Source organism: Trachurus japonicus, chromosome 10 (genome assembly GCF_045865225.1).
Source record: "Trachurus japonicus isolate A0001 chromosome 10, Traja_1.0".
Taxonomy (NCBI): domain Eukaryota; kingdom Metazoa; phylum Chordata; class Actinopteri; order Carangiformes; family Carangidae; genus Trachurus; species Trachurus japonicus.
This window is the reverse complement of record NC_140916.1, coordinates 27,521,848-27,539,092: the sequence shown is the minus strand read 5'-3', so window position 1 is coordinate 27,539,092 and position 17,245 is coordinate 27,521,848. Positions and strand designations below refer to the sequence as shown.

The 17,245-nt window shown below is 40.3% G+C and overlaps 1 protein-coding gene across 1 annotated transcript; it reads left to right on the top strand.

Annotated features, from left to right (window-relative positions):
• The first annotated feature begins 1,497 nt into the window (after window positions 1-1,497).
• On the top strand, window positions 1,498-15,856 carry rab33a (RAB33A, member RAS oncogene family). The gene is made up of 5 exons (XM_085788519.1): window positions 1,498-2,081; window positions 5,087-5,645; window positions 9,983-10,123; window positions 13,183-13,263; window positions 13,356-15,856. The coding sequence occupies exons 2-5, from the start codon at window positions 5,247-5,249 to the stop codon at window positions 13,578-13,580; spliced, it is 846 nt and encodes a 281-aa protein (XP_085644645.1). The 5' UTR covers window positions 1,498-2,081; window positions 5,087-5,246; the 3' UTR covers window positions 13,581-15,856.
• The last annotated feature ends 1,389 nt before the right edge of the window (window positions 15,857-17,245 follow it).

Here is a 17,245-nt window from a genome sequence, read left to right as displayed (position 1 = left end):
CCCGTACAAGTATGCAGTAAAACTTCACTGTACTGTTTTACTTCAGAATGACATTGCAACTCTCCTGTCTTGGGACTGATGTATCTAAATGTAATAAGTACACTTTATATACATATTACTGTCTGTGCTCTAGGAAACACACAAGACACTTTCCCCAATAGGCTTACACCAAATATTTCACAATTAATGATCATCTGTCAACTATTGCACACATTTGCCAAAGTGACATGCAATAGAAACTTTTTTGAGCAGTGATTCTTTTCTATGAGGATCAAAATACTCTTGTTGCTGTTTTACAATGTACAGTAAATCAGAAATTGAGTTACTGTATCTATCAATATCATGTATTCATGTTCATGTTCATTCATAGTGGGAAGGAATAGCTTACAGTAACTACTTTGTGAGGTAAGAGCTATTGACAGGTGAGAGACAACACAAAACAACCATGCACATAGAAATATGCAAGTATGTAATTTATGAGTAAAAAAATACAATATACAGGTAGTCTATGTATTGCTGTTTTTGTTTTTCCAAATATCTATGTTAATGTTTTATATTAGGACAGCAAAGCAAGGCTTGATGGCTCAACACAGGTTTACAACTTCTGCATGAAGCTTCTTTTCACCACTTTAAAGGGATAGTTCAACATTTTGGCAAATTGGCCCATTGCCATAATCGCTATAGTCATAGCAGTATAGGTTTGTTACGTTTATTTGTCGGTGTAAGCTATTTTTAGAACGGCGGAGCGCATGCGCGTTGCCTTCAGGGACAGTTTTTCAGCAGCAGTCTCTGTATTCACTTCGTAAACAACTCTGTCTTGTAATGTTCCGTTATTATCTCATAGTGTGGTGAATGTGGAGGTCACAACTTGTCCACAAAAGCATTTTGGAGTTTTTGGATTGTGTATTTGATGAGTTTGATGAGGGAAACCAAGAAATCCCATTAGCCTCCATAGCGTAGCTCTGAGCAGCTCGTGGCTACGCTCCGCCGTTCTAGAAATAACTTACACCGACAAATAAAGGTAACAAACCTGCTATGACTATAGTGATTATGGCAATGGGCCAATTTGCCAAAATGTTGCAATATCTCTTTACTGTAAATACAGGTGAAATTTCCTGGAAAAATCATCTAATTCCAATGTCTACGACCCCTTGACCCCAAACTGATTTGTAAATCTGTGCACAATTTTCAACATTGATTCACTTCACGGAGGTCACAAATTCACACTGTTAACAGAAGCAAGCTGGCTTGACATTTAGGCCTAATGTTGAGCCGCTATTACTGTATCATATACAGTATTAGCTGCACTGTTTGAGTGTACTTACTGTAAAGAGCCAAAAAAGAGACTAAACACACAATAAACAAAAAGATGGATTTGACTGTTAGCGTCATATTTATCATTATCTTACCATATTGAAAATCTGAATGAATTCATGAATTCTTTAATTGTGAATTGAAAATCTGATATTATGATGAATCCTCAAATGACCACATGTCAAAATGTTACACCAGGATTTTACTTTAGTCTGTCTGCATGCATCCAAATGTGTACACTGTACTGTATGTATGCTATAGTTCACTGTTGGTTTGTGTTCACCAGAATGTGAATGTCCCACTGAGATTCATCTCAAGACAAACAGGTCTTTTACTGAGGATGAAGGGAGCTTTGTCAGACACAGGCACTGGGATTGTTCGATGCAGTTGCGAGTGTGTGTGTTATGTGTTTGTTGTGCGTGTGTGTGAGAAAGAGATTATGTGTGTCCCTTTGAGAAAGAGTGTGTATGTCTGTGAGGAAGAGATTGTGTCTGTGTAAGAGGGATTGTTCTCAACACTGAGTGTGTGTGCCTCCATGTGTATGTGTGCACGCTGGGAAGGCGCTGACTTAGAAAGGGAAAACGGGACAAGTGCTGGTTTTTCTGTCTGCATTTCAGTCTGATATCAACAGACAGGGAGTGTGTGTATGTCTGTATTCTGCTTGTGTGTGTGTGCATTTTGTGTTTTGTTTTCTGTTGCTGTGTGTTAAAATGGATGCACTGCAGCTCAAACACCCGTCAGCACCTTGTATGGCAACATTTCATACAGTAAGTAAAACTGATTCTTTCTTTTTGAGCTTTCCAAACATTATGAAAAGGCTGTCTGATTAAAATATGAGCATAATGGAATCTGTAAGACTGAAAGAGTGAAAGTTAATTGTGAGCATGCTGCTGACAAACTGATCAAAGGGGAAACATGGTAATAGTGCGACAGGGAGAAAGTTGAAAGGAATAAAGCGGTCTGTTGCTATGGCTGTAGCATTATTTTTAGCCTCACTTGCAGCATCACTCTACAATTTCAGTTGTCAGGTCCAGGTTGAAATACAATGACTGCATGTCAATATATTATGTGATGGTCACTAATAGATCAATATCAATGATTTGGTCATCCTCACACTTTCCCTCTGGTCAGGGTTATGGTTAAAGTGATTATTGGCTTGGCATGGTTTCTCAAGGAACAGTCTCATCAACTATTGGGTGGATTGTAATGGCCTCTGTTACAGATAATCAAACTTTATGTTTCCCTGCCAGAATGTTAATGCAGCTATCGGGGGTTATGAACAACAAATCTAATGGCATTCATACCAGCCTCAATTGAACTTAATGTAAAGCTCAGTATTGAGTGTTATAAAGCTTAGCATGTTATCATGCCATTTTAATGGTGAACATCGTAAACAAAGCAAAATTGTGAGCATTGACGCTGCCTGATCAATGCTGAAAGTAATCAGTATTTAGCCGCTAGAGGTAAAGCCGACCAGATAGCTGTAGATGCTTCACCACAATACGGATGAATTTGCGATTTGTTGCTTTTCACATCATTAACAACTCATCATTAACTTGTTTGACAAATTGTAAATGCTACAAAATTTACTTTAAAAAGGTTTCAAATCCGCACAAGAAACTCATGTTTATGCCATCCTTTGCTGCAATATCAGTGTGTTCATGCCTCATCATTCTCCATGTGAGCAAGACACTTTGTCAAAGCCCAGGCAACTATTCAGTAACTTGGACTCAAAATAAAAAAATCTCACTCACTGCAAACAACGCAGATCATTTTAACAGATTTTCTGGAAAATATAGCATTCATACTCATCAGAATTTTTGTAGCTGCATCCTTGTTTACAGCAATACCCACTCAGAGCAAACCATTATAAAGTGCCTGAGTTTGCTCTGTGCTGGTCATTCCTCTAGCAATCAGCCCACTCTTTCTGTCAGACAGACAGACTGGTATTAATTCTGCATTAAACATGGCTGCTGGGAATAAAAAAAGAGATTGCACAATAACAAATAATATGGGAATCTCAGGGAGAAAACAAGAGCTGTGGAAAAACAGCACTGTGTACCTTCCAGTGACTGTCTCTAGAGTTAATGAGTAGGTTGTTGTTTTTAAGTTTCACATGTTCAGTTATTATTCAGTTTGAGAATTATTGGTATTTCCATTATTAATTTCATTTTAAACAGAGAAACCAACCAGGGCAGGGGTTTGGAAACACTGCAATCCTTTGCATCACGGAAAAGTTGGTTTGTGGAATGTGATAATTTAACCAGCTGATCAGATCACATGACTTTGTGCTGTGTGAAAATCTCTTTCACTTTCTCTCTCGGTTACAGCCCAGAAGGAAGTCTCAGTTTCCAGAAGCATCAATCAAGAAGCACTGATGCATGCATGCACTGACAAAATGTACCCCTACAATAAAGAGTGAGAATGGTAGTGGGGTGATTTGTTGACTGTAGGATTTGTATGTTTCAGTGCAGTTGTGCATCTGCTTTGTCTGTAATTCTTAGGCTAATAGTGTGTTTAAGACAGCAACAGGGAACACCAATGCAGGCGTGGCAGAATACACAAATCCTTCAGACACAGAGACCCTCCAATGGCTCACAAAATTATTTTGATAAGTCACATTATGATTAATGGAGAATTAAAAGAAAAAGTTAAGCTTAACAAAAAGGGAAACTGTTTTTTGGTGTTAATATTAACTTTGTACATAGAACAATGGGCCAAGAGCCTTTCTGTATTGAGTTTGTTTGTTCTCCCTGAGCCTGTGTGTGACATGCACATTAGGTCTACATTAGCTTAGGGATGAATATGAGTATGTTTGTCTCTATATGTCGGCTCTGTGGTTGATTGGTGACCGGAGTGTACCCTGCCCTTGCTCTATGTCAGCTGAGATTGGCTCCAGCCCATGGTGGATGGACAGATTTATAGTTGTTGTTGTTTAGTTCTATTATTTGTGAAATATTGCATATTTTTAATATAATCCTGAAGTGAAATGAAGGCTTCTGAAACATGTGAAGGACAACTGTCCCCATGGGGCACATTACAGTATGTTGTGTGGAGAATTAACACAAGACAAATACTCCAGTAAAACTGGCCATGGCTGCCTCAAAATAAGGTTATGGTTACTTTATTGGTCTCTACCAAGGAGAAACTTGGCTCAAAGATAGGGAACGAGTTGCAACACATAAGAAAAAACATACAGTAGCTACAAACACACATCAGGTTACGGGACTGACAGACATACACTGGATAATTCCACTCATACAGTGTACTGATGTAGATATCCACTAGCACTCAAATGCATACTGTACATTAACTGGGAACCATAGTCCATATAGCTTACATTCATTTTGACAACACATAACCTCATAACATACATAAATGGAACATAAGTGCAGTAATCGAGGCTCAATGTTGGATTCAATTAACTGCTTGTGTCTGTGGACTCCACAACGTGCTCATGCAGTGATTTGATTTTACAGTTGTTTCTATAATATCCATAGCCTCTATCTGTATGATTAGCCACTGGTGAGTTCATACTAATCATGAGGCACTTATTTTGATCTGTTGAATAACAATAAAGGCTACTTTGATTTCTGTAGGTAATTTATTATCTATAGCTGTTTGAAAATAAGTATAGGCCTAGTGTATAGTTTATTTTTGTGTATTTGGCTTCCTATTATCCTACACACATTTTCAAATAGAAAAAAAAAGAAAACTTATAAAAATGATCAATTTTGCTTTTGCTGTCTTTTCTCATGCTTCTCCCTTTAAGGCCACAGTGAGCTGCTGAAAGAGCATCGTTGGTATTGTTGCTTTTCTGGTCTCCTCCTTCCTTCCTCCTTTTTCCCCTCCCTTCACACATCCATCCATCCGTCCACCCCCTCGCCTCTTCACACACGCACACCGTTTTGTGCATCGCCTCCTCCGGCCTAATGACCAACGATTCACCGGAGGAGGAGACCCGAGCTCCGGGCGGCGGCGGAGGTGGAGGAGGAGGAGGTGGGAGAGGAATCGCACAAAGAAACCGAGCGGACGACAATGTCACCATCCTGACATCCTCCATGGATTTCCCCAGAGCCAGCCGGAGCCGAGCAAGCAGCCACAACGATGCCGCCCCGAGCTTCACATCCTCCGTGGATCTGAGCACCTCCTCCCTGGAGCTGAGCATCCAGACGCGGATCTTTAAGATCATAGTCATCGGGGACTCGAACGTGGGGAAGACCTGCCTCACCTTCCGTTTCACCGGAGGCAGCTTCCCCGATAAGACCGAAGCCACGATCGGGGTGGATTTCAGGGAGAAGGCGGTGGAGATTGAAGGGGAGACCATCAAGGTAAAAGCAACAGAGAAGCTGGATGTTGATGAGCGGTGTTTCCTCACTCCCCACCCCTCCTCCTCTTCCTCCTCTTTTCTTTTTGTTGATCAGCTGCAGCTCTTAAGTCTGCCAGTGGATCACACTGGGCCTGTTCTTTCATTTTATCCCCACAATGAAACAACAGACTACATGTCACACCACTTAACAGGGTCTTTACAGCCATTGTACATTTAAAATCTAGCTCAGTGCTGGTGAAATTCAACATGTTTTTATGCTTTGTCCCTACTCATCTGCAATCAGCCCAAAGAAAGACAGTAATATAATTGTTTCCACTTTGGAGCTAATTTCTAAATTTACGGACAATAAAATACATATTTACATTTGAACACCAGCATTGTATCCTCTGTGTTTATAAAAACTGCTGATTCTGTCAATATTCAAGCCTTTGAAAACCCATCACAAGCTGACAGGTGCATTGGTTTCAACCGCATGAGAATAACTCACTTTGGGTGCCGAGGCAGTAAATATCTGTAATCCCAGGCATGTCTCAAGACACCTGCCCGACTCCAGCACAATTATAAATAACCACCTGTCCAATTTTATTGTTGTGAAATGTGTGATGTAAGTTCCATGGCTGTAATGGGCCATGTATCCTCTGATGCTCTCCGTTAGAGCATTAGAAATGTAGGCCACAGTGCTGTGATGGCATGGTGGTTAATTGTTGAATTAAAATTTAATGATTCCTAGATTTGGAGTAAGAATAGATATTGGCAGATGAAGCTAAATGAATGTAGTGCAACCGTGTAATAACAAGCTAATTAAAGTATCATGGCAAATGATGCTGATCGAGGTTTTAGTGCTGATTTTGTGTAGGGACACTGTGACTGAAGATTAGCCTTTTATTGAGATTTCTTACTTTGTTCCTGATCTCTTCCTCTGTGCGCATAGATCCATAAATATGCAGGTCATACACACTCATTTAAATGTGCATAACCCCACCCCCCTCACACACACACACACACACACACACACACACACACACACACACACACACATGCCGTCTTGTCTGCAACCTCCAGATGCCCCCTAATGCTGACTCACAAACACACTCACACAAACACTGGACACTCCACCTATTAGGTCAGCCTCTATGCATCACTGATGTTGTCCTCAAACGACAGGTCATACACACAGAAGATGATCAGCAATGTGAGAAGGTCTAAATGTTGTGTGTCTAACTAATGCAACTGGTCTGTCCTTTACTGTTTTCTACTGTTGGCATCATCTGGCTTTGTTGCTGCCTGAACATCTGTTGTCTGTGGTAATGTTTGTTGGTGATTGTTGATAGAGCCAATCAACATTAGGCAGAAAGTAACAATACAAGTAACAGTAAAAAGTAACAAAAAAAATATATATAATCATATTTATATACCTGGAAATTTTTGTTGATGCAGTTGCAAGTGTGTGAATGTTTTTAACTTCCTAACATAGCGACAATCAGACTGGGGCGATATTTATCTGTCCATTTCTTCTACAGAAAATATAATAGCCATTCTGCAGGGTAATCAGAGGATTACTCCTCCTAACTTTATTGTTCATTCTGTTGTCATCACTGGACACAATTTCCACTTGTCTACAAAAGTTATCAGCATCTGTTTGCCATGAGATCATCACATTTATGCTCACAAGGAAACATGACCTTAATTATTCCACAAATCTTTCATATACAGTAGGATGTAGCCTTGAGAGCTGCTACCAGCAGTCTAGACTTGAGGCTCCTCCTGTGTGATTTTAGCTTGTCTGAGATTTAAGTTGACATGTGTGTGGGAGGGAAACCTGCTGAAGTCTGTAGACATGAATCCAAATCCTACTGAGACATGTGTCAGAAGTTTAGGATCAAATTCTCACAGCGTGACTGCTGCTATCTACGACCCACGTCCCCAAACCAACCAATCAGAGAAAGTAAAAAGGTAAAGGTACTTTATTAGTCACAGAGAAGAGCAGGAAATGACACAGACTCACATACTTGCTCCGTTTACAGTGTAGCACTATGCTTCATCCATCCACCGTGCAGCTGGACATGCTTCAAATTGATTGGAACCAAATTTAATACCCACCTCGAACACGTTGACCTTCGATCTCGTGTCATATAACTTGTGGCAATATTAGGGGCTGCAGAGTGACAAGCAGACTGGGTCTTTAGATATACGTAGGAGGCTCCTGTAGATGATTTATTGCCTACTGGGTCAGAAAGCTAAAATCATGTGTATTTGTGAGGTCCAGAGGGTGATCTTTACAGTGCAGTTTTTCAATGCTCCCTTTCTGGTGCCTAAAAAGAAGGAATGAACAAACACTATGGTGGCACAGGCTCTTTTATATACAGTCTATGGGCACAGGTGCCAATTTTGCTCACAGTATACAGTATGTAGTATAACATTGTTTACATATCATTAAAATTCACTCAAACTCAAATTTACTTTGCATGGATTTAACAGGGTGACTCTTTTCTCCAGTCATCCGGCAGGTGAATAAAAGTAGCACACAGACTGGCAACAACAGATGTTATAAACTGCAGAGGGCTATAAATAGCAGAGCAGAGTACTAAGTATAGAAGTGTAGAGTAAGGTGTCGAATGAATGGTGATGATTCTCAAACTTGCAGGACATACAGCCAAGATAATCCTACATAATAACATTTTTTAATGGTTCCTGTTTTTGTTACTTATTATTTCTCAGCATTTAGGTTTGGTTTGAAATACACATTTACAAACTGGATGGAGGGTCATTTTGGGTGGGATTAATTTTAGGTGTGTTCAACAAAGAGCTGAGTTTAGCACGAGTGCATCTTTCTGCCTGTGATGCTAACCAGCCAGGTTTGTCCTTTCAAATGGTAAAAGCAGATCATTTACTGGTCCTTTTACACAACAGGCCTGGGCAGAGTGCTGGGAAACATCAGTGTTCATACATAAACTGCATTCAGAGAATTTAACTAACCTACTGGTCCATGATGTATCAGTCTTTACATAAGGTATAGATTATTTTACTCAATCACCGATCTAAATTGATTGACTTTTTTATGTGAAATCAATTTGAGGACTTGTCTTGTACAGAGGTGGAAAATGATGGTCACTTCCTTTTTGTCTCTGTGGTTAAAGCAGAAGTAAGTGGTCCGGTCGTTTTCGCTAATGCTGCGTTCCAGGCAGGCTTTTGAAATCGTAAATTACAGCTTCAAGTCACAACTTACGACTTTGTAGCGTTCCAGGCAACCCACTCGTGTTTTTCCGACCTGTTTTACCGGTGAAAGTCACTATAACGGCCACTCGTAACTTCCGACCGGTGAACTCGTACCAGATCGAACTGGTACCACTTCACGGTCGGAAAAATACGAGTTTCCTTGAACGCACCATAACAGTCCTCGTCGCTACGTCACCACATTCACGGCGTTCCTTGGCTGCACACACAGCCCTGCATGCCGTTCTCTCTCCTCATTGGATAAAAACTGTAGGATACGATAAATGTTTTCTCCTCGGCTCAGAGCAGAGCAGAGTGACTGAGAGACCCGTGTTTCAGTCCAAACACTCTATGTAAGTGATTGCTGTCGGAAGATATAACTATTTAAGACTTATATTAACACAAATATATCACTTACTTCTGCTTTAAAACTGCTGCAATTAGGGATTACACAGGTATATGGGCAGAAGAAGCCTCGATCAGTATATACAAAATATTTAACTACATGCATTAGGTAGAGATTACTGGTGTAACCTAATAGGATGATCAGTAAAAAGACTATGTACAAGGGCAGGGAATAAAATCGTCTAACCTTGGCTAGCCAGCATTCATACATATTGTAATGATGTTTCCAGATGTGTTGCTTTTATTTTTGGGTTAAAACTCACAATTGTGTGCCTGTGTCACTTTTTTGATCATGGGACACACTGCCCATCATTTGCTGTGTGCAGCATAGAGTAGTCCTGCCTGAGGCCTGAGTTAATTATTAAGCAGAAAAGCCCACTGTGCTACAGAGCAGTGCTCTCCTGAGATCCTATTCCTACAAATGTCTGAGCAGTTTTTCCTGTTGACATAGCATAGTGCCATGTGCTGGGTCGTTTAAGACCTTGTAGGCTTAGACAACTCTCGAGCTATGGTTATGCATATTCTTCATTCTGACTGATGATTGAACAATGTTTACATGAGCTGATGCATTTAATCAAATACCTACACAAATGTGATAAAAATGTCATGAATTTGTTTACCCAGTTTAGGGACTTTATTAATTATGTCTTCTCTATCTGTGAATATCTGTTTGATTTTAACTCTTTTGGAAACACACACTTAGCTTGTCTTTCTTCACAGGTGCAGGTATGGGACACAGCAGGCCAGGAGCGCTTTCGCAAATCCATGGTGGAGCACTACTACCGGAATGTCCACGCAGTGGTCTTTGTGTATGATGTCACCAAGATGGCTTCCTTCCGCAACCTACAGACATGGATAGAGGTTGGTGGGAAAGGGTTGACTGAGCAGATATTCATTTGCACAACACAAGCCAATGTTTTTCTCACAGGCAGTACTACTCTTTTTTGGCACAATGACAATCAGCAGCTCTCCACAGTTTAGTGTTCTGCCTTTGCTTAAACTATTTATTACTCATGGGTTTGTGATGTCATCACAAAGCCTGTGGCTTTGCATATAAACTAAATTAGAATTGAAGAGAAAAAAAAACATATTCCACATGAAATGCAAAAACATGATGTCAAGACATCAGCCAATTGCACAAAATTGCCTCATGTAAACAAACACTGCACGCTCAGGAGTGTATAGCATATGACAACCCAAACAAAAGGCCAAGTGCTTCAGGTAGGTTTGGCAGATCGTCCATTATAATACCTGCCAGCTGGAGATGATTTGGAGAGAAAGGTGTGTCCTTGTTAATGACAATCAGCACTCCAACAGACGCCTCTGTCAGAAGGCTGTATAAAATTAAACACAAACAACATCAGCACAGGGTATTGTATAAGTGTCATCTATCCTGCCTCCTACCTCTTATGTTTTCACTCCACATGTGTCTTCACTTAACAGTTTCATGGACATATGTGGGCAGTAAAATATTTTTCTAGTGAGGTAAAAGTCAAGGATTGAAGTCTTTTCACTTTCAGTTTCTCTTTATGTCCTCACTGGCTTGTCAAAGATAGTCTATGTAAATGAGAGAGACGCTCTTCCTCTTGTGCCAAACACAGACCTACAGGGTTGCACTGTTAAGCCCAGCAGTGAAATCCAGTGACATGGAGTAGACTACCCATCTCTGCCGTGAACTTACAGGACTTTAACTGGCATATTTTTTTTTCTTTCAGTAAGATATTGCCACATACTCTTTTGTGGTTCTTTAAGATGTATGAGAACTTACAAAGCAGATGTTGTGGAAGTTACTTGGGTCGTCATCACCAAGTAGAACTGGGAGGCCTCTGTTATAAGGGTGCACACATCTGATCCCTGGAGGTGGATAGTGGACATAATACTTAAAGATCATGTAACACTCATAAGTTACAGTATAGACACATGTCAGTTTGTATGAATCTGAGTATGTTGTCATCCCAATGTGTGACAGTGCAATCAAGTCAATGATTGAAGAAATGATTTTGAGGGACTCAATCCACAGATATAGTGTTATCATTATCAACAGCAACACACCACTACTTTTTTGAATACTGACACAATAAGACAGCATGCAGCCCAAAGTCAGCTGCAGACTTACTGCTGAGCCAGCCAAACAAAGAAGTTCATTCTGGTAAATGACAGAGCCGCACCATCCCAGCCAGTGGATCTAAAATTCAAAGTCAGAGGATTTAAATTCTATATCATACATTACAGACAGCGTGACATGGTCTGGAAGTGGTCTACAAACCACTTGCCCGGCTGTCATAAAGATGGAACATGGATGTACACTCAAAATGTCCTCTAAAATATTGAATAATAGCATCACACTTTGCTTGATTCTGCATTGACGAAGCTACAGTTCAGTGAAAAACTGTAAGTTCAGTAGCTGCAGGCAATTCTTCTGAAACAGACCAAGACTTCTTTAGAAAAGTCAGCGGTCCCCCCCCCTGTGGCCCAATTGTTGAAAGACGTGTGCTAAAGTGCCCTCTAGGAGCCAAAACGCGTGCTAAAGTGCCCTCATGGGGACTAAAACGCATGCTAAAGTGCCCTCATGGCAGCCAAACGCGTGCTAAAGTGCCCTCCAGGAGCCAAAACGTGTGTTATAGTGCCCTCATGGGGGCCAAAACGCATGCTAAAGTGCCCTCTAGGAGCCAAAACGCGTGCTAAAGTGCCCTCATGGGGGCCAAAACGCATGCTAAAGTGCCCTCATGGCAGCCAAACGCGTGCTAAAGTGCCCTCCAGGAGCCAAAACGCGTGCTAAAGTGCCCTGCTCTAGGAGCCAGAACGTGTGCTAAAGTGCCCTCTTCAGTGGTGAGGACGCGCTATGTGCCCTTTTTTAAATCCTTTTTGCCCCTGCCCTTCAAAAAGTCTGTGCACGCCACTGTCTGACAATATGTAATATATATTTTGAGCAGTACTGAAGAGCAGCTTCTGCTCATGCACAGAGGTGTCATTTCTTCTTCTTCGAGGCAGACCAGGAACAGCTGGATGCACTGCTGCCTCCCACTGGTGTAGCATCATTACTTCCTTTATTTCAATATTCAAAGTAAACTTAACTCAGAAACAGTGAGTAAATTTACGCTCCTCAACGTAACTTTAACTTGATGAACACTGGTGAGAAGTATGTATTGTCATTAACCAAGTAAAGAAAGTCAGGGTAACTATTACATTTAACAGCATAGGTTTAACAGGTGATATTAAAGCTGATGTCACACTTGCTGTTGTTCTACTTTAACACGTTTTGAAAAGGCAGAAAGCACCCTCATTGTTTTTATCTCATTAAAACTAAAAGAAATCGTCCAGTCATTACTTTCAGGTGCACAGCCGCACAGCTAACTTTCTCTGTTCTTGCAATAAAAAACTGCAGCCTGACTTATGACTCTATTGTATTAGTATTCATTTAGGATTTTATTAGTGTTTCAAGCTAGCAACAGCTATGGCCAAAATTGTGACCACAGGTCAGAGGTCACTGTGATAACAGGATGAAATAATGAAGTGCTGACATTTGTAGAAAAGTTCAAAGGTCAACATCAAAGTGTAGCTAATCATACACCCCGCACTTATCGCTAGATACTAAATACATTTTACTAAACTCCTTCAAAGGCTTCACCAATATGAATATAGACAAAATACATCTTGGCAGGTTGGCAGAGACATACATTACATCAGGGAGGTGGTAAACTGCAGGTGACAGGAACCTTGCAGCCATTTTGGCACCAGTCATTTCACGCTACAGTTGTTTTTGCCAAGTGTGACATATGTAGCTGTCGCAAATTCCTCTTAATTACAGCTAAGAGGCCACTTTGTACGTTTTTTTCCCTCTCAGATGCTATATTTATGGTCTCTATGATATCATAGAAACATTGTCATAGTTAATTAAACTACTTTCTGTTCTGCTCTAGGAGTGTAATGGACACCGGGTTTCAGCATCAGTACCTCGAGTCCTGGTGGGAAACAAGTGTGACCTTGTGGACCAAATACAGGTTAGTGCGGAACCATAACAGAATGTAATACTTTATTTACTTTAATTCTAAATCTAATTAAGGTTTACAACCAAACACTGGCGGTTCCCCAGGTGCCCTCCAATATGGCCTTGAAGTTTGCTGATGCCCACAACATGCTGCTGTTTGAGACATCGGCCAAGGACCCTCGGGAGAGTCAGAATGTCGACTCGATCTTCATGTCGCTGGCCTGCCGCCTGAAGGCCCAGAAATCCCTGCTCTACAGAGACGTGGAGAGAGAGGACGGCAGAGTGCGACTCACACAAGAGACTGAAACAAAGAGTAATTGTCCTTGTTGAGGAAAAAGAGGAGTGGGAGGCTTAATGGTAGGGAAGAGGAAAGAGTAACTGTACATGTCAAGGAAGAGGAGGAGAAGGATGATGGGAGGCTGAGGCTAGAACAAGTCTTTTAAATTAAGTGCAACTTTTCTAGGCTAGGTTGACAATGGGGGGTGGGGTGGGGGGGCAGGTAAGACAGATACTAAGAGAAATGTGTTTCAAGGAAGACAAGGAGAACAGTGGGAAGTTCAAGCTTGTGTAAAGGACTGATATAATCAATATTTGTGTTCCTGAGGACGAGATAATGGTGTGGATAAGGAGTGACACCTTTATTAACAATTCAGAAATTAGACAATGTTGCCTTGTAGACTCAAGTATAGTGTAGAAATTGTTACATTTTTCAAACATAGACACAATCCCACTAAATACACTTTCCGTGGGCCCAGCAAACACAACACTATAAAACATATGACTCATTTTGGGGATCCACAACAAACTGAAACCAGCCCTGGCGTGGTGTTTATGAACACCAACGCTCTGACCACACCATATCAGAACTCGTATATCACAGTCCCACATTGATTTTCATCCACGAAAGAGGCATCTTGCGGCCTTTTTCTACTGCCTTTAACAGCTGCCTCACTCTTGGTTTTAATTAACCATTCAGGCAAAAGTAGCATAGAGGTTTTAGTCTTATTAAGTCTTTTAACCACCTGAGATGAATATTGGTTTCATACAACCAAGCAAACACTCTGACGGCCTCATGAGTGGACTATGATTCTTTTGGTCTCAGCAATTTTAACATTCCTGATATTTACTTAGGACGGCTGACTTAAAATCACTGTGAGATCACAAATCCACGGGAAAGGTGAGAATACACATAAGACATGGAGAACTAGGGAACTAGGACTTGCACTAAGACCTTGAGAAGAATAAGGTCTCCTGAAAATGGTTTTTCAGAGGTTGTCAGGCAGCATGTCACATATTGATTTAGAGGCTTCAAGATCCTCTTTCCCTTATGCAGGAGAAATGCACTCTCTTACAAAGAGGGGCCATTGTGGCACGGCTCCTCTTTCTCATCTAATCCCATTGTAAACATATCCTCTCCATGTTTTCCCTCTGGCAGAGTGGCTTATCCAGCTTCCTCTTTGTGTGCAAATGCAGAAACATCCAGCCTTTGCCATGTGTGACTTTAAGATAGCCAGTTGTCGTTTTCCCAGTCTCCTCATCCATAGCAATTCCACACTCTGTAATAAACAATTTCCAAAGGTGAAGGCCTTTTGTCGTAGATGATGTGCTTTCAACATCAGTATCACTGCCTCCAGTTTCAAAAAGGATGGGGAAAAAAAGACAGAAAACTGTGATCCCTGTGTAGATAATGCAGATCCTCATACTGCTACACAGCCTGAGCCAGGATAGTATGAGTGGACTAATTTATGTTTGGTGTCTTTGTAAAGGAATGAGTCCAGGAGTATCCGAGCCATGGATGATACAGGCTGCATGAAACACTGTAGAAAGCCATATCCATTATTCACTGTACGCATAGATGCAGTATGTTTGACAGGAGGTAGTTCCCAGCTGGGTTGTGGGTGGAAGAACACACTGTGCACAACTTAGCGTTTGTGTGATAAAGCGTCAGACCACAAGCCTGACTGTGATGCTGTCAATATGATATAGCAGCACATTCACCATATCTTACCCTGATTTAACGATGTATCCTACTTTTGAGCAATGCTATTAATATATTTGTATGCCATATGTAAAAAAAAAAAAAAATCAGATCACTGAGCATATAAAGGCCAGTGCATCCTCCAAGCCGACAGTCTGGTGGCCTAATTAAACCAACACATAGAGCAATTCAAACACTGTGCAAATCCGAGTGAAATCCAGAGAACTGTTGTCTGAGGTGTTTCAGGTTTTGTTTATTGATATTACCAAACTCCTAACTGTTTTCATCACTTTAATTTGTGATTGTATCAATAGCAGCAGGATCAAACAGTGATTACAAATGACGTTACTGTAAAATACCCGGAAGAGCTCCATTAATTCTCATTGAACAGGCAAATCTGTGACTTGAAAAGGAGATTTGAGTTTGAATAAATTCAACCCAGAGCTATAGTATCAACAAGAAAAGAACACAAAAATTAGGACAACAACCATTCATCCATTTTCAAAACTGCTTATTCTGTTCAGGGTTGTAGGTGGCTGGATCATATCCCAGCTCATGCGTGAGAGGAGGGGTACAACAGCCTACGACTTTTTGTCTGGTAACAAATATCTATGCTCTGTCCACCATCAGGTTAGTTGTAATTTAGTAATTCTAATTTAGTGGCTGAAATACAAGTCAGATGATTGTACAAGTCCAATGAAAAGAAAAACATGTGGAAAAGAGAAGAATGTGCCTGCATTTACTTCATAAATTCACCAGATCTGAATAAAATAACATTTGAATTGGTTTCAAAATAAAGCTGTTTTCAGGTTTTCACTTGAAGACAATCCTGTTGTATTAAAACAAGTTTAAAGTGTGATTTATTGTACAAGAAATAAATAAATGTATCGGTTGTCACTCATTGCAATTACATGATATGACATTCAGCTTCATCTCGACTTTCTTTTTCGAACATTTGAAATCACTGCAAATGTATATTTTACACAGATTTAGAAGTTAAGGATTCAAATGTACAGTGTGCAAACATGGCTCCTCTTTACCCTGCATTTCATTTTTAAAATGTTTGCTTTTTTATTTTGTCCTTTTTAATAACCAGTATTTGCCTTGACATGAAATTTAGTCGGGTATTTTTATTTATCTGTTTAGGAAAAGTTTACATACGTGAATTTTGCGTGATGCTAACACAGCTGAAAGGAGATTGCAGCTTGTTAGCATTATTAAATTTTCACATTAACTTCCTTTCTTATTGTTGTTTTGAAAACTTGTCAATGTTTTTTAATGTATTAAAAGTTACAATATGGTAAAATGTTCATGTCTGTGGAGAACGTCTCTTTCCCCTCCACAGAGATCAATGCTGTCATGTTGCTGTAAGCATGGTGGAGCAGTAAAATAGTAGCCTAGGCTAACCTCCCAAATGAATAAGTACTCAGCAATGAATCTTGTTTGAATCCCATCAATAGGGCAAAACATGATAATTCTTTGGTTCTCATGGCCTAAATGATTTTGGGGGAGGTATACATATTGCTGTCTTTAAGTTTTTTTTAAAAATTGATATGGACCTCTTATATTTGATTCAACATGACCTAAATATTAAAGCTGGACAAACCTTGAATACTGGTACTAACTTTTCAGTTACATTTCCTGACATGTATGAACCAACACAGAGTGGAGAGTGCAGTGCTAAACCAATTCAGCAGCTTTGCCACTTTTATCAATTGTTACTAATTATAGATGTATATTGATAATGCCTATCAATAAAATTGGTTGGGCTCTATCAATCTGTCATTTCTGATGAATAACAGACATTCATTCATCTTTCTGTGAATTTTGACATGGTGATACAAATAGTGAAGAAAGTCTACCCTCTGTGAAATAACACAGGTCAGAGGTCATTTAATGAGCAGAATGATGCTGGGATAGGTTGTGGCATATGCTCCATTCAGTTTAATGCAACTCCAGAGGTCTGGGATAGGTCAGTCACACAACAGCAATCCTTACTCAAAGTCCCTTCAGCAGG

Bases quoted from the DNA above. Each gene is read 5' to 3' on its own strand.
- rab33a (XM_085788519.1), top strand. From the start codon at position 5,247: ATGACCAACGATTCACCGGAGGAGGAGACCCGAGCTCCGGGCGGCGGC. The intron at 10,124-13,182 runs GTTGGTGGGAAA...GTTCTGCTCTAG, and splicing joins ACCTACAGACATGGATAGAG to GAGTGTAATGGACACCGGGT. The intron at 13,264-13,355 runs GTTAGTGCGGAA...GCGGTTCCCCAG, and splicing joins ACCTTGTGGACCAAATACAG to GTGCCCTCCAATATGGCCTT.